General features: G+C 44.6%; 1 protein-coding gene across 1 annotated transcript in view; it reads right to left on the minus strand.

Moving 5' to 3' along the window:
* Positions 1–20992, minus strand: part of LOC147702047 (uncharacterized) — a 72999-nt gene extending 52007 nt beyond the window's left edge. The window contains exon 1 of the mRNA XM_086928745.1: positions 20914–20992. Within this exon, the coding sequence (XP_086784871.1) occupies positions 20914–20977 (64 nt within the window). The 5' untranslated portion in view covers positions 20978–20992. The remainder of the gene's footprint in view (positions 1–20913) is intronic.
* Positions 20993–24106: the final 3114 nt, after the last annotated feature.

Raw genomic sequence — 24106 nt, forward strand, 5'->3', positions numbered from 1 at the left:
GTGTGAGTGAGGGTGAGTGGGGGTGAGTATGGGTGAGTGTGGGTGAGGGATTGAGGGTGAGGGGTTGAGGGTGAGTGAGGGTGAGGGGTTGAGGGTGAGTGAGGGTGAGGGAGGGTGAGGGGTTGAGGGTGAGGGGTTGAGGTTGAGTGGGGGTGAGTGAGGGTGAGGGGTTGAGGGTGAGTGAGGGTGAAGGTGAGTGAGGGTGAGTGAGGGTGAGTGAGGGTGGGTGAGTGTGAGTGAGGGTGAGTGAGAGTGAGGGTGAGTGAGAGTGAGGGTGAGTGAGGGTGAGTGAGAGTGAGGGTGAGTGAGAGTGAGTGAATTACCAGACATCCTTACCAGTTAACGTTCAAAGTTTACGAAATCAAAATGCTTTTTAGTAATCCAAAACAATGTACTGCTGCGGCTTACTATACAATAAGTATCATACGGTGCAGAAGTTGGGTCGTGAGCACACATACTGAATCAATAGGGGGTTTAAACTGTCCATGTAAACGTCCATTATTTCATAGAGCATCCTATTGTTAAGTCCCATTAATCCGTGCAAACAAAAGTACAGAAGCACAGGGAGAGAGAGTTTGTTATCAGGATCCACCATTCCGTGATCTTGAGAAGTCGAGTTTACAGCTTGGGCCTGCCTGTTTCACACCAGATCATTAGCCCAGGAAGCACCCTGTCTTCCCATTATCCGTGGAGATGGCCTCGTCGGTGATATTCAGCGATCTTACACAGCAAGCAGTGGCCATGCATGTTTTCAAGAGAGAAGTGGGCAATGTAATGATTTCCGCAGCCCACTATAAATATAACAATTTTAGTTTGGGCCCTGATACTTAGTACTGTTCTGTAGTCATTCTATGGAAATGACGACTGCTCGACAAGCAGAGCAGAAGATGCGAGTTAGTAGTCATTAAAATTCGGCAGTTTCCTGAGCCTGGCCCATGTGATGTCTTTGTTAGCATGCGAGTTACACAACGAGTCGACAAGCAGAGCAGAAGATGCGAGTTAGTAGTCATTAAAATTCGGCAGTTTCCTGAGCCTGGCCCATGTGATGTCTTTGTTAGCATGCGAGTTACACAACGAGTTCACATGCGGGCAGGGAATCCAGAGCAGCTGCTTACGCAACTGGGCTGCTGACCTAGTTTCACCTTTCACTGAAAAGTTATCACTGCGAGCTCCTATTGTCCCTCTCGGTTATCACATCTATTTTTAGAGCCACCATCGTTACCTGACACACGACCACACATCACCTAGGCTCTGGAAGTACTGTGCCGAGCATGGAGCATCCCTGGACACGGACACTCGACCCTGGGATCTGACCTGACAGCAGGCGCAGGGCAGCTTCACACAGAAAGCACCCTTTATGAGTCCACGTTTATGCTTACCATGTTCTTGAAGTCAGTACTTTTTGGGGACGCACAAACATCTCTAGGTGTACGGACTTAAATGCAAGAAAAGCGTCAGTCTTGCTGTAGGCTGCGACACGGCGGGAAGGGGAGGGGGCGGAGCGGGTGAGCTGCGCGAGGGACGCAAACCGCGTGGAGTGTTACCGGGGGAGGGGGGGGTGGGCTTGGAGGACGGAGGGTTAGCCTTAGTGTTAGGAAAGACGAGTGATGTGACCGTTGCGGCGATGTTACACGGAAGGAAGTTAGACGGAAGGAAGAGAGGGGAGGGGGAGGAGAAATGCGACACGGCGGGAGGGGGCGGAGCGGGTAAACAAAGACGGACGTGCACGCGCACACGCTTTTAAGGTCAATGCGCATGCGCATAAGCTCAATGCGCATGCGCATTGACCTTAAAAGTCATGGGCACTGCAAGGAATCGCCACGATTCCTTGCAGTGTAGATAAAGAGTGGATAACTCGCAATAGTCTCGCTTGCTCGATGCGCATGCGCATCGACAGGCGAGACCTAAAAATAAAATAACCAGCGCAGCAGCCTCGGCTGGAGTAATGGTGGGCGCACCTTTTTTTTAATTGCGATCCTCAAAGCGGCTGCATGCCATTTTTTCTATTTATTTGCTTTTGACACAATGGTAGCACCTGCGCTTTACCTTTAAACATCTTAAGTTAAAGCGTGGGGGCCACAATTTCTTTAAAAGTAAAGAAATAAAAAAGAAACTGCTTTATTTTTCTATTTGTTTACTTTTGAAGCTATTGCAGCACCAGCGCTTTAGCTGAAGATGTGCAAAGCCTAAGTACGGGTGCCGTCATTGTAACAAAAAGTAAACAAATAGAAATGGAGCAGCTGACATTTTTTTCTATTTGTTTACTTTTGTTACAATCGCGGCACCCACGCTTTAGCTTAAGATGTTTAAAGCTAAAGCACGGGTGCCATGATCCATTTCAGTGCAATAGCTCTCAAATTACTGAAAGTTTGAGCTTTTGGTATTGCATTATTATTAGAAATGCGAATAGCTCAAACTTTCAGTAATTGGAGACCTATTGCATTGCAAATGCTTGATTTTTTTGGCGGGAGGGTGGAATGGGAATCATCGTCCTCTTAAGTGTTGCACTCTCTCCCTCTTTCAAAGATGCCTCTGCCAGCAACTTTTTTTAAAAAGCGCTGTGATTTAGCTGTGCTGGCCATGTCATACTCTTTTTTTTTTTAAACTTGCTGTAATGCTGCACAGCTACTGTGCTTAAAAAGGCCTACAAACAATTGACAAAGGCAACAGCTCACATAGGAAAGACCTATTGCCTTTCCCAGTGCTTGTTGAAACAAGGAATTAGGAAAACGACGAAACAGCTGTAGCAAACATCTGGAAGGCGAAATATCCAATTAGAGGACAGTTTACGTCTTGTACACAAAGCATGCACCTGAGATTGAATCCAACTAAGAGAAGGGAGCCTGTGGAAAGTGATCAGAAGAACCATTATCTAAATTACCAACACCACAGGTGCGGTCATATTTTGAATGGCTTGTGACTTTTTGATCTGTAAAGCCAGAAATTTAGGATGACCAGGTTTTGTAATCCAAAAACTGGGAAAATTTGCAGAAATTGTAAAAGGACTACAACTTCACATCAACCGAAGGGCACAATGACAGCGCTCATCTAAACAGAAACATGCACAACGTGGCACTGAGGAAATAAATAAAATGCAATTTTTAAAATTAGTATCTTATCTGTTAATTAAATTGCTTTGTTTTATAAACCGATAGCTAGTACTGCTTTACCAACATACAAACTTGCATCGATTGCTCTAAGTTAATTGTCTCCAAAAACCGGGGCATGAATCAAATTTACAGAAATCTGCCAGAACAGCTGGTAAAAGAATCGGGACTGTCCAGACAAATCTGAGATGCCTGGTCACCCTACAGAAATCCCAAATAGGAGGTGCTACAGTAGTGCAAACCAGTGGCATAAGGGAAAATGATGGGGCTTCCTTGCAGATTGTGATGAGGGGCCCCTGAGTTTCCTATAGCTCACAGATATTTATTGGCCTTGGACTGAATGGAGACCACTTGAAGAGTTGGGGGCCCGCCTTTTCCACAGGGGCTGCAGGGCCTGTGTTACGCCTCTGGTCCAAACCGTAAAGTATCAGGGTACCTATTGCAGGCATTTGCTCGTCAGGAGAGAGGAATGGAAGACTTTTCCTCAGCATGCAAAGAGTGAGAAGGCAAGAGCTAAGGGGCTTTTGGATATGGCATTTTAAAGATATTTGTTGTCAAACCAGGCACCAGGATTCCTAATTTGGGCAGCAAGAGAAGGTTGCATGCCTGTAGGAGATGGGCAGATCAACCTTGACCAGCAGGTTGGCTCTCCACCAAAGAGCACGATCAGAGGTCCTCATCAGGTCTAGCAAGAGGCCGCCTGGATTGTTGAGCTCTCTAATTTTAAAGAGCTCTTCAAGAGTGACTATAATCACAAGTTCAGCATTGTGACACAAGCGTGCCCGTACTTTCCAGAAGTTTCAGCAGCCATTTGGCCAGATGCCATCAACTTAGTGAAGGCAGACAGCAAGATGATGGGACTGTATTTTTACAAATCATGGGAATCGAGAAACATTTTCTAAAGCAAAGGAGAAATCAGTGCCCTTTTAAAGGAGTCATTCTTAGCCTCCCGTAGTAAAGGCAGATCCTAGCTGTTTAATGATCGAGACTGGGTCAACTGAGAGGTCAGATTTATACCTATCTAATACCTACCCTATGGTCATAGCTGGAAGAGAGTCAATTCTTTCCATCTGGCTACAGGAAGGTATCAAGGGGCATATTATCAACAAATCGCGATATTTATCGCTAAGTAGGGTTAGCAGCAATTTTTTTATTGCCGCGCATTACGGGATTTTATCGCTGAGATAACGTGCTATTAGCAGCGTTTATCTCAAAAGCGATAAAATTCCCAGCGATAGCGGCAAAATCTGTGAATATCGCTGAGAATACAGCGATATTATCGCTAACAGGGTCTAAGCCATTATATCCACCTCCCATTGGATATAATGGCTAAGAACTGGTCTGAAGAGGTGTGAGTTGTTGGAGATATTCGCGCTTAGCGCGAATCTTTCCATCGCTACGCCTGTGTTGCTAATAGGCGATAGCGATGTTAGCGACTGCTTTCAGTCGCCAACAGGTTGGGTACACCCACTTTGCATGTCCTTAGCGATAAATATCGCTGACATGCAAAGTGGGCACCAAACCGCTCGCTATCGCCTACAAGCTGTCGCTAACTGCTGTTGGCGACTGCTTGCTAATAGGGCGATAGTATTATCGCCGCTTAGCAGCCACAAATAGCCGCTAAAGCGGCGAAAATTGCCTATCGCCCCCCTTGATAATATGCCCCCATATGTGGTGGGGAGGCCATCATATTGGTGGTCTCAACGTCACAAGAGATGTCATTGATTTTCCTGACAAGAATGCCACCAAATGTTTACAAAGCAAATTTGAGAGGGTGATGGCAGGGGTGCAGCAATGAGGGAGTGGATGTTGGGTTCTGAGAAGAATAAGGTAGTAGCTGTGCCACAATGGAGTAGCTTTTTGTCTACAGCAAAACAGAGAAGACCATATCTGTTTATAAAACTAGGTGGTAGCAAGGCACCAAGGATTTTTATCAGTTACTCTCACAGAGTCATAGCTTTCAGAAAGTAGGGCTCAATCTTCGGTGGTTAAAAACTGCCTAATGGTGTGGATGGACACAGAATGCACTTTTCACAATGTATTCTTGTAATATATTCCTCCAGAAGAGGTTTCCAAGACACTAGCTTGGTGGCACACAGTTTCTTTGGGCAGCCTCAATACTTAGGACCATTATAAAGAAATGACTTTGCGCCGCTGCATGACAGGTAAAGGGCAGGAATGCACCATATTTAACACAATCTGGTGCACGTCTGCCTTTTTCCAGCACTGGCGCACAATGTGCTGCCTAGCACAAACACAGGCACCCTTGCACCACACAGGCACCCTTGCACCATGGTGCAAGGGTGCCTGCGTTGTAAGCAGGATTGTTTTATTGCAGGAAGGGAAACGTCCTGAACAAAAACAATCGTAAGAGGCATTTTCCTCTTTCTATGTGAGCCGCAGAATGCGATTCGCACAGTGCTGCGTTACGTTACTTGGGATTTATCAAGTAGCTCAGGGCCACGCATGGGCCCCTTGCATGGCTGGATAAATCGTATCTTAGGGGTTGCATTGCTTTTGCACCACATTGCGTGCTGCAAAAGCGAACCCAAGACGTCATAAATATGGCCCTTATTATGTAAATACAGGCATGGGTGAATGTGCTCATAATTTTTCTTGAGATGCTGCTGTCCTCATCAATTACTCGTGCCATCCACTTCTTCCGCTAGTTTTGCCCAGTTGCACTAAATTTCTCCCCAAGAATATTGTGAAAATATTGGGTAAAACAGGAAAATGTATCACTGTTAGGTAGTAAAGGACAGACACAATTAGGGCGCAGTGGGCCACTTATACCCATGAGGACTGGCGCCACTGCCCCTGCTGGGCTAACATGAATTATGCCCTTCGCTCTGTGTCCTAGGGATTCTGAACTACTCTCCAGTGACCTTTGCCATCCTCTTCCACTTATTTCGGTCACTGCTTTTCATTTCTGAAAATCACCCGCTAGAATAAGCAGAACAGGGTGGCAAAAGGCACTGGAGTCTTTTAGGAACTGTCAGAATAAGCAGTGCCCCTGCAAGCTCTCCTCTTTATTCAGTGCCCCAGGCTTTGTTTTTCTAAATATGGGGCTCAGTGAGTCGTGGGCATCTCAGTTAAGTGCCGGTGGGTCGCACCAGCACACATTAACTAAAGAATAGCCTCTTCTAGCTGTGTTCCCCTTAGCAGGAGCAGCTGAACTTATAGGCCCTTTGCAGATTTCCCCAAGTGTTGATCCATCAGTTCACATCACGTCACCAGAGTGCCCTGTGCTCTTGGCACCTCCACACAACACGGTACAAAAGGGGGTGGTGATGGACGGAGCATCTGAATCAATCAAACACTCACACCCAGTCAAAAGATCTGGGTTTAATCCATCACTGTTCTTTAGCCCACTCTGCCACCCCAGTTCAGACATGGCTATATGCAAATCAGTTTGACCCTGTGCCTCATGGGAACAGTCCAGCCCGAACTGCCAAGTCATGTCTTCCCTGGACCGGAAACAGGCTTCCGAGGACCGGTTTCTGGCATTCCAGCTGTCTTCAGCCCGGCTTGCTTGAATCCAGTGGCAAAGTGAGCAAGGGACTCACGTCTGAGCATACCCTGCCACACTTATGGCAGCCAAAAGCGGTACAAAAGGGGGTGGTGATGGACAATCTACAAGCTGTCAGGGTGATTTACGACCCCTATGATATTCAAATGAGCAAAAGACAAACCAGTGATTTATGGCCAGCCGATGATTTATGGCTGGTGATTTATGATGCCCATGCAAAATGATTTATGACAACAAAATTATGACAGCTTTGTGTCAGAATGATTTATGACATCCTGATGATTTATGACCATGATTTATGGCAACAAAATGATGACAGATTTGTGACAGAATGATTTATGCTACCCAGTGATTTATGACCCATGATTTATGATGTCCAAATGACACTGCGTGATAACCAATTGGGATAATGCATGATATTGATTTATGACCCCGGCCCGAGAAGGTGTCCAGGGAATTGTACAAATATGACGTTTGTAATGTAAAATAAAACTGTGACCACAACCACCACAAAAACAATGACTGTTGTCTGTGTGTAGTAATGCAGAGACACTGGTATGGTACGGTTCCGGGAATGGGCGCAGTGCGGCTGTTATAGCAGAGGCCGCCCACAAAGGGGGCCTCAAGGGCTGCGCCACAACGGCCGCCCATGCCCCACAAGGAACAGATCCGGTTTGCGCTGGTCAGCGCCACCATGAATCGCTGCGCTGCAAAAAGTGTACAAGGCCATCTCTTCCCCCTCCCCAAGAACAAAGGGAAGAAGGAAAGGGGAGGGGGATATAAGGCAACGCTCCCCATGGGCAGCTCACCTTTTACATCAGTGAGCTGGGGGAAGCGGCACCAACGATTTTGGAGTCTCACCCACCCACACCTACAACAGCAGCCTTGCAGTGCTGACAGGGACGAACGGGACTATGGGTGCAATGATTGGCGAAGGAGACACACCGGGCAGTGTGCGGGAGTAGTGCAACTCACTTTGGGATGCCTCACGGCTGAGTGAAGTGGGCTAACAACAGGGGGTAGCAAACAGAGACGGCACTCGCAGCCCAGCCCCCGCCGGACAGCAGGGCACAAAAGAGTTCAAAAGGGTAGCGAGCTGAGGCCTAACTCCGGGAAGAGGCTATCCCCATGCGATGAGAGTGCAAAGAGAGAGCAAATCTAACCAAAAGGGGCGGAAACAAGAGGTGTATTGGTTTGGTAATGGAAACACACTGACAGACCGGTGTGTAGAAGGAGGGCCACTCACTCTGGGATGCCTTACGGCTGGGTGAGTATGCCTGACATAAAATCGGGGTAGCAAACAGAGACGGCACTTGCAGCCCAGCCCCCACCAGACGGCAGGGTGCAGGAGAGACTAGCAAGGTAGCGAGTTGTGGTCTGGCTCCGGGAAAAGGCTACCCCCCCACACGCAAAGGTGCATGGAAAACAACAAAGAACAATCTACAAGCTGTCCGGGTGATTTACGACCCCTATGATATTCAAATGAGCAAAATACAAACCAGTGATTTATGGCCAGCCGATGATTTATGGCTGGTGATTTATGATGCCCATGCAAAATGATTTATGGCAACAAAATGATGACAGATTTGTGACAGAATGATTTATGCTACCCAGTGGTTTATGACCCATGATTTATGATGTCCAAATGACACTGAGTGATAACCAATTGGGATAATGCATGATAATGATTTATGACCCCGGACCGAGAAGGTGTCCAGGGGAATTGTACAAATATGACGTATGTAATGTAAAATAAAACTGCGGCCAACAACCACCACAAAAACAATGACTGTTGGCTGTGTGTAGTAATGCAGAGACATTGGCATGGTACGGTTCCGGGAATGGGCGCAATCCAGCTGTAATGACTTTTACACTCTTCCTTTAGTTTTTTGCATTAGTTCGTGGTGTGGTTGTCAACTTTTGCTAAGCCACGAAAAGTTGAACTAGGGCAATCAATGAGAACGAAAAGTTAGTTTCGGAAGCCATGGTAGTTTTCTGCCCTCCCTCGTGCATCGCAAATATGGGGTACCTCAAAGGGTTCACTTGGTGTGGGCCCTTCACAAATATGCAGCAGGTTTGGCAGCTCGTGCAGCACCCACGAGCACGCGCCCCATGTTATCATTTCTTTGTAGTGGCCAATGGAGGCAATAATGTAGCAAGTCCGGTCACCTGCCGTACTGCAAGCAAACTCCCAGCTCCCAAAGTACTGGTATGGATAGCGAAAGATTGCCATGATTGAGGCGCAGTGAGCTCCCTGCTCTCAGCACTGTTTACCCTGCACGTCAGCTCATCTCCCTCCCCTTGGCTAACGTCTGTGCTGGGCTATTTTTTTTTCCGTAGCTACCAGGGCGCCATTTCAGTTAGCAAGACGAAAGAAAATGCTATTTCTACTTTTTAATTACAATTGTCATGGAGTGGGGTTGTGATGCAGAATACAGTGTCTGGATATTTCACTGTATTGAAGGAAACGCATGGTACATATATGCAAACTACTCGCCCCTTCACCTTCGTTCTACTCCTCACAATGTTTGAATCACAGCCCATTAAAGAGGACAAGTAGGTTGGGGAGCTAAGTTTGGGTTAGCCCAGGGCGCTATCTGAGAAAAGTCCAGCTCTGATCACCACACACCATCATGTAAGGGTACATACCTGGGAAGAACATTTAATAGGCCTCCAACACAGTTCAAAACTGACACTAGTACAAATGTAATGCAATAGATTTCACAATTACAACAAAGTGAGCTATTGCCATTTTGCATTACACCATTTGATTAATGCTTCATGAAGGGAAGAAAAAAAAACAATTACATATACAATACCAATAGCTCAAAATAATGTCATTGCGAGACCTATTGCATTGTAAATGCTTGTTGGATACTGGCACTTGTCTAACCTGCTGTGAGCCTGATAAGGGTCCACATTTAAGAAAGTATTTTCCAAACAGGAATCTGATCTGTGCATAAAGGTGTGAGCGTACATGGAGCTGATGCCTTCTCCAAAGGGAAGAACTGACTTGAACCACTCTGCTGACTCTAGCCTGATTTAGAGTTTTAGAGATTTAGGGCTTCGTTTATGAGGCCTTGCGTCAGTTTTGCGCTTCCGATGCGTCACTTTTGTGACAAATCGGCAGTGTAAAACATACCTCCTATTGCACACTATTTACAAAGTGGCGCATCTGAGCAGATGCTTCACTTTGTAAACCCCTGTGCTACATTATAGGGTATAATGCAGGCAGGGGGGCGTCCCCCGCAAAAAGCCTCGTATAAGTGACGCAGTGAAATCCGTGAGAAATCACTGCGTCACTTCTAGGATGCCGTTGCGTCAAAATCTTGCGCCTGCCTCACAGCAGACGTAAGACTGACGCAGGCCCTTTCACATGGGGCTTGCCCGTGTGAAAGGACGCATTGCTGGAGTTGCGTCACTTTTGTGACACTCTCCAGCAATGCCTCGCTTTTGCGTCATACAGATGCATCAGAAATACTGACGTATCTGTAACTCCTTGCGACATGATGCGTCATACATCAAATATGACACATCAGGTATGTCGCAAGGAGTGCGCACTGAGAAGTGACGCATTGCTGCTTTCACGCAGCGATGCGTCATTTCTCATAAATGAGGCCCTTAGAGTGTGGCAGACGTGTTACAAACATGATACCTATCCCATTCACCCTATTGTAAGTGTCATGGATATAATGTACTTGTAATACAGCAGATGAGAAATTCTGTTATATTTGCCACAGAGAAGAACCTCGTCCGCCAAACTCTAAAGCAGGCCCTGTGTCTGCTCTGGGCCAACATCAATGTTGTTTGATTGTTTCCGTGTCTGCAGTGAAGTGGCTCTGAGGATGCTTACATTTCCACTGTTCTGTGCAAAGGTTCAAGAAGGCACTTCCGTGCCCTTAAACTTGCAGCCCACTTGTTTAGTGCACCAGCATGGTGTCTCATATGCACTTTGCAAGGGTTTCCTGTGAAACGAGGCAAACAGTTTGCAGCGCAAACCTGCAGCAGAGATTCAAAATATTGTTTTATGTGTGCTGCTCCTCAGACGTCAATGTCTTAATCTTGATATCTGACCGTCCCGGAAACAGTTTTTTATCCAGAGGACTCACGGTGTGGGGGTCACTTGATCCAATAACGCAGGTTGCTTCAGTGTTATGCAGGTGTGAGAAATGGTATTATGCAGTAGTTTGGGTATTTGGTATAGTGCACACCTTGCTCCTAGGAGCATAGCACATGTTTATAGTAGCAGGAGAATCTCAAATAGGCTACACACAGAGAAAACTGTTGCACCCATTTCACACCATGTTACAAGAACCAAGAAGTGATCGGTGGCGAGTGGGAACATCCGTAGCCCACTGAACATTGTATTTTTACGTATTTATACTATGCAAATTTACAATTTCAGGCACAAGCAAATGCAATGATTTGTACAGAAACGGACTCGTTTGCAGACAGAAGAAATTCCTATATTACCCAGTTATTCGGGTCCCTGTTTTGCTGTTTCATCATGGAACATAGCGGGGGTTAATTCAAAGTTGAGTAATGAAGATTGGGTTTCATTTGTATTCAAATTTGACTTCATTTGTTTTCAGGAGTCATGGTCAGTAGTTGACTTTCATATAAATAGGTACCGCTCATTCAATGCCCCAGTGATTCCAGCAATATCAGGAAGGATTGGCACTGTTAGTCGCTGTTAAGCATATGGTGATAAAAATTAGAATAATCTGCTCCTCTCCATTGTACCAAATAGGTTTACTCTGTAAATAAGGCCCTGTAGACCTGTTAATTATAAATTCTTATCATAACATTTTTGAGCAGTGTAATCCCCATGGAGCAGATGCAACCACTATGAGACACCCACTCTGTGTTATGTGGAATGGGGATTATAACTGCACTGTGTGTAACTATAGTGGACCTCGAGTGTGTGGGATGGAAAATATAGAGGGGCAGTCAATGTCTCATTTTACCCACTCAATATATGGGGATGCGTTATACAGAATTGTGGCATTAAAATGATTTACTGTCTTTAAAGGGTTGTGTAAATGACATTAGTGGACAATGTCCAACATATGTGGTAAGAGGTCATGCAAGTGTTATTGATTATATGCTATTATCTAGTAGTTTTCTTAATTTGTTGGAGGATCACAAGGTCTTATCATACTGTTCCAGTGATCATAACCCCCTAACAGCATCTTTTAAATTATAGAATGGCAACATTCAATCGCCTGATGTTCCAAGTAAATATGATACAATACAGGGAATAAAGCTGAAATGGGACCGGGTAAGCCAGCAGGCATTTGAGTAGAAACATATCTGTGAGAACCTGGATCTTATAATCAGCTGTTTAAGTCATGATTCCTCCCCAGAGGTTATCATGCAGGACTCTCAAGCCGTGTGCACTGTCGTGTCAGCTGATTTGACAGTGAAATGTTCTCACCCTGAGGAGAAACCCCCTAGCTTGTTGACTGAATAGGGCTTGTTCAAAGCCATACAAAAACCTAAAAGGTGATTTCAGCCCCCCCCCCCCCCCCCCCCTCGGGATGACAGCCCAGTGAAGGTCCTGGGAAAGAATTATAAAGCTACGGTTGAACAGAGGAAGGGTGGGTTCAGGCCAGGGTTCTTTTTTTTAACAATTACAGGCAGCAAGTGCTCTGATGGACTCGAAAAAGTTCTGGGACGTTATTAACCACCCAATATTTGCAGGCATCCCTTCCCAAAAATTGGATTCTTTGATCCTAGGGAAGACTTGGGTGGAACATGTAAACCTTATTTTTAATCCTTTTAATATAACAAGTGCCCAGGCAGGACTAGGAGTAAAAGAACCCCAATCTCTAGAACCAGCAATCCACTTCAGTATATCTATTTCAGTAGATGAGGTAGCGATTGACATTAGGGCTGCGATTGTTGAACCTTTTCCTGTTTCATGGAAAGATGCTATAGTGGTTCCCGTTCTTCATGAAGGGGGAAAAAAATGCCCTGGGTGTTATAGACCCATATTGTTGATTGATTCAATGGTAAAGGTATTGTGGAGGGTTCTTTTAGCCTATTTAGAAGTTTGTACAGTTGAGAATAATATATTGTCACAAACCAAATATGGTTTTAGATTTAAGAAAAAAGAACAGAGCAACCTGACCAAGGTTCAGCACAACCAAAACAACGGTAAAATCAAATATTGTTGTGGTGCAGCACACTTCCAATGCCCGTCGTTCAAGGGCACAGTTCCGGTCAATATGCTTTTTCAAAAGGTGGAAGGCGCACTCATTGAAATATCACAAAAGGCGATGTTTATAGTCCAAACAAGTATCTTCTTTATTTTGGCAATTTGCCTGGTAAACACACACCGCCAACGCATTTCGTTCCGTGATGGACTATAAACATCGCCTTTTGTGATATTTCAATGAGTGCGCCTTCCACCTTTTGCAAAAAAGCAAATACGGTTTTAGACCAAGAATGGGACAGTAGAACAGTGCCTCAATTCGTCACAGATTATTAGCAGGTACAAGTCCATGAAGTACTCAGTCGTCGTGCCTTCATGGACTTATCCTGTGCGTTTGATTCCTTCAATCTTGACAGATTGTGGACCATGTTGGGAGACATGGGAGAAGAGGCACCTTTCGTCCTTATATTGCGTAGGCTTCATTCAGACACTACAGTTAAGATTTGCCATGTTATTAACGGTGAGAAAACCAGGTCCATATTATCTATGGAAGGAGTCTGTCAAGGATGTATCCTTGCCCCATTCTTATTTCTTTTTTATATAAATGGACTGGTGGCACATTTGTTGGGAAACATTTTTGATTCTCCTAAGATCGGGAAAAATTGTATTGCATTCTTGCTATACGCAGACAATGCTGTCCTCATTGCAAGGACAGCAAACAGCCTACAGAAATCTTTGGACGCTTTTGTAGGTTTCATGGCCTCTTTGGATCTTAAAGAAATTATAAAAAGTCGTAAGTTATGGTGTTGGTCCCAAAAGAACAAAGTCCAAAGTATTTGTGGTCCAGGCAGTGAGATTTAAGAAGTCAACAGTTTTTCATATTTGGGAATTGTTTTTAACTCTCAGCTTTCTTGGACTCTCTAATTAGATTAAGAGCACTGCAAACATCAAGAGTAATGAAGGCACTTTTCAGATTTGCAGCTCAACTGAGTCAGAAGCTAGTGAAAGAGTTGCTACTCTTTATAGGGCACAGTGTCTTTCAATCGTTACTTATGGTGCAGGGGTGTGGGGCCATATTACCTGCTCTAAGCTCCAGATAATAGAGAATAACCTTATCAGAAGACTTTTGATGGTACCAAAAAGTGTGTCAACTCTCTTCTGTCATGTTGAACTGGGCCTGAAGTTACTGGGGGATCGAGTTGGTCTCACTCTCCTATTGCTATGGGCTAAGATTTGTAATACGCCTGAACTGGAATTTACTATATCCATTATACTGGATTGTCTCTCTCACATTAATGTTCATACTATTCCATGATTCAACTACCTCAAGTGTATGTTACAGGAGTTGGTCCTGATTGAATTGTTTAATAACCCCACTAATATGCCCCATCAAGCTAAAGTTATTATCAAAACCGCACTAGGGCACATTTACTCCACTTGCAAGTGCTGATTCAGCTGAAATCAGTGAATAACTTGGTTGTACCGATTGTTATCAATCATCCCTGTTTTTTTCTTGTACATTTGATGAATCCTCAACATATATTTCTTCTGACTAGATTCTGCCTGTCCTTGGTTCATTTTCTGGTGGCTTTCCCACAGCAATGCAGTTGGTCTAATTGCCTATGTCCATGCTCATGTGGTAACTTCACAACACAGAGAACTTTGCACTGTACTCTGTTTTGTTCTTTGTGCACGTCACTAAGAGCTACATATTTACTTCCAATATTAAAGTCTCTCCGACCCTGTTCTGATACAGACGGTTATAGGTGTTTACTCTCTTTCGACTCAAAGGCCACCTGCTGTGCAGTTTTAAACTTTATAAGAGGAGCAATTGCAATAAGAAAGAAATATGGCTAAGGGAGGGTTGGCGTATTCTGTAAGGATTTGTCCAATTGTTATTGAACAAACCAGGGTGCTGTTATTTCAATATCTATTGTGAAGACTCCTGTTGTTTCTTAAATGTGTTTTTATGGTGAATTTTTGTATTGTGTGCTTTAATGATTCATTTAAATTGAATAAAGCTTGTTTGACTGACTGTTCCGTAGCTTTTCCCCTAGATCACATTTTCTATTATTTTAGCGAATAGGATAAAACGCAGAGCAGCTCACTTTTTCTAAGGCTAAGACGGTTATTGATAAATCCAAAATACATACATATATTGTCCAGCTGGAGAGTAGTCTAAAAGCTGAAAAGATAAAAAAAATGTATTGTGTTGACTTCAAGAAGTTCACATCTTTTCATTTTAAAGCCTGGCCAAAGAGGATGTGACAGGACTCTAAAGAAATATCAGCCACATTAATATCGAACCATTTTTGATAGTTGATTTGAGATAAATTGCTCTGATGATCTGCACATTTTACAGACTGCAAAACAGTGAACATGCAAGTTTCTTTTAACAATATTTTACATCACAGAGTGGACAGCGGTTTGTTGTATATGGCAAGAGTGGACAGCAGATTCCTGGTAAGCAGGAAGTCACACCTCAGTTATTTCAAACCTGGGGTCTACAGAAAGAGGTAGGTGTTATGTGTGTATTAGTGAGATAGGAAGTGGGGGCTCATATTCTCGTTTGGGCAGGAGCGTAGCACAAGCCCTTTAAGCCCCTGTGGTGCAGGGAGGACACTAACCCTACAGATGCCCCTTAACTCTTCGGGGAGCCCCATTCAGTCTAAGACCAATGAAAATTTGTGAGACATTGGAGACTAAGGGCCCCTATTCACATTATGCAGGGCAGGCATCTTTTTTGTAATTCCAATGCATATGTGAAGAGTCAACACTGAAAGTGATAATGTAACACAGAAGCGTGGTGTGTGGAAACGTGCAGAGGCATTATGAAGGAGAGGTTAGATAAGGCAAAGCCAATAGGTCAGGCTATTTAACTTGCTTTAAATTACATCATTTATTTATTGATTGACACGTATGCATGTGGCTTAAGTGAATGTGCGAACAGTTCAATTGGTTGTCGAATGAATAGATGAATGCAAGGATAATAGAGAGCATGGCAATAAGCTTGGAGTGGTTGTTGGGGGTCCAGTACTTATTTTCTATCATCTGACTGTATTCCGAAGGAAAAGAAAGAAAGACAATAAAGATAGAAAGGAAGAAAAAGGGAAAGATAGAAAACTGCTTATTGGCTCTTGACTTAAACTTTTAAATAGTCTCCTGCAGTGAAAAAACAATACATCAATTGACATAGAAATATAATGCATGATGATTCAGGTTTTTTTAGATGTAAAATAGTTACTGAGGTACTGAAACAAACTCTATAGGAGGCAGAAGGATACACCAAACAGCAAATAGCATTAGGTGAGATAGAAATACTTTTCAGGGCAGAGCTAATGCTCACTGCGTGAATATTTCAAAGCATTGTCAATAATAGCTCTATGGGTAGCTGTGGTGTCAAGCCAGCTCTAAAGAACCTGCAACGGGGACATAAAGAGACAGGAAGTATAGAGGCACAGGGTGAAATCAAGACTGGGCAGCCTTGGTATCTTGGTATTCATTCGTAACCGTGGCATTTAGCAACAGCAGCCTAAAATTATTATTTTAATCAAGATAAGAACTGAAATGAAGCCACGTTTGACTGTGCTCAAGGCTGAAAATGTACCATGAATCAGGCAGATCACAGATCAGGCAAAACACACGAGTTCCCATTCTTGGGACTCTTCATGTGGGCTGGAATTACTAATTTTTATATTGAGATTAGAGTATAAATGAGTGTATGAACGAGGAAAGGGGCAGGGTGCAATAAAATACTTATTGTGATTATATAAAACATTTTGATAAGGCAAAAATCGAATTAATGTGTTATTAAAGAAGTACGTCTAAATGAATATAATGTATATCTAAGAATGTCACAAAATGTCATGAGGGTTATTCCTTTTTAAACTATTGAAGTTATAGGGGTCATAGGTCAGTTAGATGGTATTCCACATAAAAAACAATACAAGTTAAGTGGGAGCTCTTGTTTTTATTTTGCTCTAAATATCCATCTAATAAACCTAACAGAAACGTGCTGCGTTGCCGTTCCCATTTGTGTATGTACGCAACTGAAAACAATCCTGTGGCCTTAACTATAGTTTTTATAATTGTAGCACCAAGAAACCTTGGTGTACGAGCGCTATATAAATACTTAGGGGCAGATTTATGAGGCCCTTGCGCCACGTTTACGCCGCTGTTGCGTCACGCAAGGCGGCGTAAACGTGGCGCATCCCTACGAACGATTTACAACGTGACGCATCTAGGCAGATGCGTCACGTTGTAAAGCCCTGCGCCGCTTGTGGGCGTTCTGGCGCAGGGTGGACGTTCCGGGGCAGGTGCGCCTCGCAAAAGTGGCTGAGTGAAATCTATGAGATTTCACTCAGTCACTTTTAAGCCAATGCTGCGTCAAAAGCCTGCGCCTGCTTGAAGCAGGCGTAGGTCTTGATGCAGCATTGTTAAAATGGGGCACCCCCGAGCCTTGCTGAAGCTGCGTCGCGCTTGCGACGCAACTCCAGCAATGCGCCACATTTCCGGCACAGATGCGTCGCGCATCTGTGCCGTTTTTGCACCATGGTGCGCCGCATTATAAATGCGGCGCACCATGGCTGGCGGAGCTGTGGCGCACTGTGGCGCATGTTAACTGGCGCATCCCTGGGGATGCGCCAGTTAACATAAATCTGCCCCAGACAGCATAATCAGCGCACTCTTCAAGCACTCAGCGGCCTTTTATACATTGAACTATGGGGTACTGGTGAGGATGCTTCAAAACTGTCTGGTATGGATTGCTGTAGCCTTTTTCTTCATTCCTCATAAACTGAAGCGAGAATTGAACTGGTGCAATTGCTCAGGTCAGACTGCATGCAAAGTGTCCATGGGGTCCATTTCTCAACCTTGCATGGCAATGACATTTTGGTATCTCGGGCACCTTTGCCAGAGGAGCACCAGGCGCACTTTCACGTGTATGTAGATGACACTGAATTCACATGAGACTGGGGAAGGGCTCTGGAGACCAGACAACCATCCACAAGTCCCGAGTCCACATGGACCAGTGGATCAGGCAAATCGTCATCGCTGGAACAAAGCCAAGACTGAAACCCTTGCCCTGAGATGTTTAGATCCCACTCCCTTCAGTCTCATCCCTAGCTATGCAGACACCCCCAACCCCATCACAGAATGCACATCACCTGGAAGTTTGACTTCACATGTTCAAGTAACATTACTGCTGTGACCAGGGGCACTCGTTTAAAACGAGCCACTCTCCTGCTCTCCCAAACTCAAACTCGAATTCATATCATAGGAGTCAGAGTGATGGTGTACTTAGGCCACTGAAGCATAATGTTAAATTAAACCCCCCAAAAATTCGCTTAAGTACCAGGCGGCAAGAATTAGCCTCAGACTACATTATTGTGACACCAGCCTCAAAATGCCTCCACTGGTTCCCAGTGCAATAAAATATCAGATTACATTGAAAGTGCTCTGACCCTTGCATAAGGATTGGAAGCACAAATGCGACCAGTACGTGAACACCAGCTCCTATGGAGATCTGCAATTCTTCCTTGTCCTCTGGAAGAGTGCCAGACGCGTGGAAAAGGCTCTCATTGTCCCTCTTTTAGAGGCCTACCCCTGACCCACGGGTTATGTCTCATTATCAACTGATCTCTCCTGTGCTTCTGGGGACTAATATTGCTGAAAGCTTGGTGAACAACCACCTACCTGCCAATATTGAAAAGCATCAGTTGCTTAATGCACCTAGATTTGGTTTCCGTTATAACCTGGGTACCTAAACTGTCAGGGACTTAGCTGGGGAGGGGGCGTTATACCTCCATAATACATTTATTTTCTCGTAATTAGTTGGGTTCAGGTGCTTTCAGTGAGGTATGGTGAGGTGTCTGTGGGATTTCACCTGGGATTTTTAAATGCACACACCGACAAAAACACATGCGCTCTCTCTCATCTCTGTTTTGAAGTCGTCAGAAATGTTGTTTATTTTACTAAATGTTGGGGCATATTATCAAGAACGATGTTAAAGTGATCGCCCCCTTAGCGGCAGTAAACTACCGCTAAAGCGGAGATAATGGGATTGATTATATGCCCTTGTGAATTCCCAGAGAAGCTCAGGTTCACACCAGAACATGGGCTCCTATGGGAATTCACAAGGGCCTATTATCAAGCCCATTATCGCCACTTTAGCTGCAGTTTCCTGCCCCTAAAGCTGGGATAATTTTAACGCTGTTCCTGATAATATGCCCGTTGTGTTTCTCTCAATTAGTAATCCTACACATCCCCATTCCTCTCCCTTCACTGCTCCTTAAGCCCCTCTCATGTGCTCTATTTGTCAGATAATGCATTTTAACATTATATGCCAGCGTGATCGTTGGGAAATATGTACTCACAACCCCCCCAACCGTACTGACCAAGCTACGCCCTTGAAAACTGTATGATAATAGATATCTGTCTTAGTCATTAATGTTTTCTGAGATCTTGTACTAGTTAGCAGCGCAGCCTTTTTCTTCACCTGTACTAGGTCCAGGTCACCCACTCCTAGGCAATCGTGCTTTGTAAAACTTTCATTCAGCGATTCATTCATTCATCCATTCATGCAAAGGACAAGTGCAGAAAAAGCACCCAACTACGTTGCAGCTAGGACCATGTGACAACACACCTAACATCTAATCAACCAATAAGCCATCAAGATTCAAGTAAATAGCTTAGGCACCAAAGAGTTCAGAGTACTAAACGTACTATAATTTTAATCCCAGGATAACCTTTGCTTCAAGAGCTCTATGCAGTGCAGCTTCATCTCACACAAAGTATTTGGACAGACAACCCTCAAAAGTGAGTACAGGTATCAGAGACATGATAGAGCCTCGATTGAGAGCCTATTGCATTCTTTCAGCATGACGATCTCTTAACACTGATGACTACCAAATAGGGCTGATGTGACTATGAGACACGGTTTTTCTGGTTTCAAATATTGTTTTGGAAGTGACCACACCGCAGAATGAGACACTGCCCGGGGGGAAAGCCTCTAAATCAACAGGTTGAAACATCTACAATTCACCGGCACTGCTGTCTTCTCTTTTCTTATAAAAGGCCGGAGGGAGGAAGAACGCCTGAATTTTCCTGTCCCCTCAAAGCTGATGATGAGGTTTCCCCACTTTTTGTATTCACGCACAGAAAAACGTAGGGGAATATTTCCTAAAATGTCTTGCAACGTGGCACAGCAACCAAAGGTGCTGACCTGCATTGCATGAGAGAGAGAGAGAGAGAGAGAGAGAGAGAGAGAGAGAGAGAGAGAGAGAGAGAGAGAGGGAGAGAGAGAGCTCAGTATCTACAGAGATATGGTACTGTTCTTCTCTTTGGTAGCGCTAGTGCACAATCAGGCTGCCAGTGCCATACACACACACCTTTGCACCTTAAAAAGGATGAATGGATGAAGGCAGAGATGGATAGAGAGAAGGGTGGAGTGGTGGACGGAGAGAAGAATGAAGAAGATGGATAAAATTATCACTCTATGGATGGATGGATGCAAACATAGATGGATGAGAGGAGGATGAAGGGATGGATGGAGAAATGGTTGGATGGAGATAAGCATGGGTGAAGATCGTATGGATAGAAGGATGAATGGAGAGAGGAACAATTGAGAGAAAAATAGAGTGATGTATAGATGGGTTAGAGATGGAAGGATGGGGGAGATGGGTGAGTTGTTGGTGAGAATGAGGGAGGAACGAAGGGTAAAAAGTTGATAGATTCAATGGATGGAAGGCTTGAAAAAACCCCAGAAAGGATGGGAAAAAAGAAATAAAAGCAAGATGGAAAATGACAAAGAATGGAGAGAAAGAAGGACAAAAATGGAAATTTAAGAAGCTCAGAATTTACCTCGGCGGGGGGCATTCTCGCAAATGACTCTCAGGTTCATTTGCCTCCTCCACTTGCTTAGAGCTATACGGGACGTGGTTAAACTGAGGGGTGTTTTCGTTTTCTGCCTAATCCCTTGAGCAACAAGTTCTATTATTTCCCCAGTGGGTGCTCTTTCCATCAACCTCTGAGGCGACCCACTCCTGGCTTGAGCCTGCTTCCTGAGCAGTCTGAGATCCCTTTAATCTGAAACGTGGCATGGATGTGCACACCTTACATACCTGGCTCGAAGCAGCAGCACAGGAGCAGCAGCACAGAGCACAGGGGGGCTGGGTCCAGCAGCATGGCTGATGAGTAAAGTTCTAACTCGCTTCTGAGGCACATAGAAGCAGAAATCGTACACGCCTCCCCCCTCCACCACAGGACTTCCTTCCTCCGATTCATTCACAACACTAAGCCTCTTCATAACTGTGACTACGAAACAATGCAGGTAATCAAACGTTTTAATGGATATCCGTTGTCAGTGGGGCAATGCTGGACGCAGGGTCAACTTAAGGATTCTGGGGCACCAGGTAAGACATATTTTAGGGGCCTCTTTATGTAACAGATTCCAATTTTATTACTAATTTACTGCTAATTCCGGAACGTATGGTGCCAAACAATACTTCCTTATGTGTTAAACTTTAACAGGCTCACACAAAAACATCAGAAATTTGTCATGCCTAGGACCTCAAAAATCCTTAAGGTGACACTGGGTAGATAGAGTCAGAGGTTGCATCCTTCACCCGCCCTAAAAACTCCCCAGGTTCTCACCAGGAGTCTGGGAAGGGCCGTAGCTATCAGGGATGTATCAGTGCAGTGGTGTAATGTTAGCCCCCACACCACCACACCACGGGGGCGCAAGCTCCAGTGGGCCTCTACAACACTGCACGGATGACAGGACCCTGGTCTGAGAGCACCTGACTGGCTCCAGAGCGCGCGTGTGAGGGTGGCCTCCATGTACTCTGCAGGGGGGGCTCCCTCGAGTCTCATTGCACCACTGCAGGGATGTGGGAGGGGCCAAACGTGCCCTGCTTCAGTCTACCTAAAATGTCACCGACCTCATATCTTTTTTAGAGGGACTGGCTCTGTGTTTATAGGATAGTGGAGGAAGAGAAGAAGGGAAGGAAGGATGTACCCAGTCACGGTAGTTAGGAATAAGAGAATATAGAGACACAGGGACGGATCAAAGAATGAGAAATGAATAAAGAGGCAATTTGATGAAGGGAGAGAGACCAGTGAATCACATAGGTAGGGAAAGGGTAGAGATGTAGGGGAGGAAGAAAGCTTAGCAAGATACAAGGAAGAATGAAGTGATCCAAGAGTGAATATTGAGATACAGGGTAAAATAGAGAAATGAATCAGACAATGGAGCTATACAAGAGTGAGTGGAGAAGACATGGAAGCATGAGGAGTGATATAGACAAGAAGAGAGAGACGAAAATAGAGATATGGATGGAGAGATATAGGTAGTAAGAAACAGAAGAGGGTTGGGAGATACAGGCGAGAATGGAAGATACAGGAGTGAGATGGAGGAGGAGAGAAAGTGGGGATGCAGGAAGGGATGGAGACAAGGGAGATGGAAGAGAGCAACACAATAGAAGAGGGCAAATTGGTAAGAGTGTAAAAAACAAATACAGAGGAAAGGGAAGAGGTGAAAGGGGCTTGTAACAAGGAATAGAGGAAGCGGGAGGTGTGATAAGTGCATATACACAGCTAATAATATAGGGATGTGAGAAGAATGGTATAATGTAAACATTAATGTACACAAGAGCCCAGAGATGCAGTGAAAGACGTAAAGTAACAAGATATAGGGGCCGAGGGAGGGAAAGTAGGGAAGAGTGAAGGAAATGGAGAAAAAAAAGGATGTGGAATGAATGGTACTCGAGTGATGTCAAGAAAAAATAGAGGTGGAAAGACTGGATACAGAATTCAATACATCCGAGGAGGATGGATGGGGGAAAAAGAATAAAGGTGGACAGTGGAGAAATATAGAAGAAATGGAAGGCAATGAATTTGGATGTATTTAAAGAAGAATTTAGAAATAATGGAAAAATAGAGATGAGTAGGAAAAAGTGAACAGATTTCGGTGACGACGGAGAAAGTGTGAAAGGTACAAGAGAGATGTAGGAGGAAAGGGAAATAAGTGGGAGAAACTACAGAGAATGAAAGCATCAAAGGGGAATGGAGAGGGCGATTGAAAGGTGAATAACTAGAAGTGGAGTTGTGGAAAGTGAAAGGTAGCGTGATACAGATGAGAAGAAGAGCTTGGAGATATTCAGGGAATGAGAACACAGGTATATGTGGAAGTGACTCTGATGCAGGAGACTCCCACAACTGATTGCAGTACTGGCATTACCATTCATGTCTAAGCAATGACCAGACTGGTACACCAGACGAAGATGGGTACCTCTTGCCAGGTCTAAATTTTCCCCTTTTTATACATATAGGTCACCATTGAGGTAGGCCCTGCATGACCCGTAAGGCACGGTGCAATGTATTAAAAAGGCATGACATGTATTTTTTACTTTTACATGTCTTCAAAGTGAAAAACTCTCAATTCCATTGTTCACTACTGTAAGGCCTGTCTCTCCCATTGTATGGCATAGCGATTGCCGTATTACATCTTTTAAGTATAATTCCCAATTGTGAAGCAGTAGATTTTTCAAGTGCGGTGTCACTGGACTCACAATTAAACGTAACAACATATGGTGAAGTTGGATTTTAAATTACAGTTAATCAAATGTCACTTTTAGAAAGCTGGCATTTACTTATTTTAGTAATTTGATGCCTGTTACCTGTCTCTGTTCTGTCTGGGTTGGGTGACAGCTGGGCTCTGTGTCTTCCGTCTAGACAGCCACACACAAAAGGAGCTGAGGTGTGTTTTGATGGGCCTTCCTGGGAAATGGGAGGGAGGAGTTTGGCACAGCATTACACTGACACCTGAATAGGCTGTGTCCTGTCCACACACAAAGGGCTGCATACCCCCTTGTAGTGCATCTGGATCCAGCGCGTGAAGGGAGCATTTCTGTGCACTTCAAAGCTTTCTTTGAAGTCTCCCCCACTTCAAAGGCACAACTGAGTATAAGTACTGGACCTCTGACATCATAACTTCAGCCCACTTCTGGACCTGAGAAGACTCTGCCACCCAAGAAAAAGAACTGCGGTGCTGCAGAAAGGACTGTCATTTTCGAAATTGCTGTTTGTTGGACTCTTGCCTTGCTGTGCTCTTGCTTTGCTGTGCTCTTGCCTTGCTGAGCTGCCCAGCTGCCTGCTGTTCTGCCCGAGTGAGAAGGACAGGACCTGCAGCACCTGGACCCAGAATGACTCCAAGGGCTTGCTGTCTTGCCTCCTGTTCTAAGTCTCAGGGATATCAAAGACTTCAAATACCTGCATCTGCTTCTGGACTCTACAATATGTGAGTCTGCCCTGCCA

Source organism: Lissotriton vulgaris, chromosome 7 (assembly GCF_964263255.1).
Source record: "Lissotriton vulgaris chromosome 7, aLisVul1.2, whole genome shotgun sequence".
NCBI lineage: Eukaryota > Metazoa > Chordata > Amphibia > Caudata > Salamandridae > Lissotriton > Lissotriton vulgaris.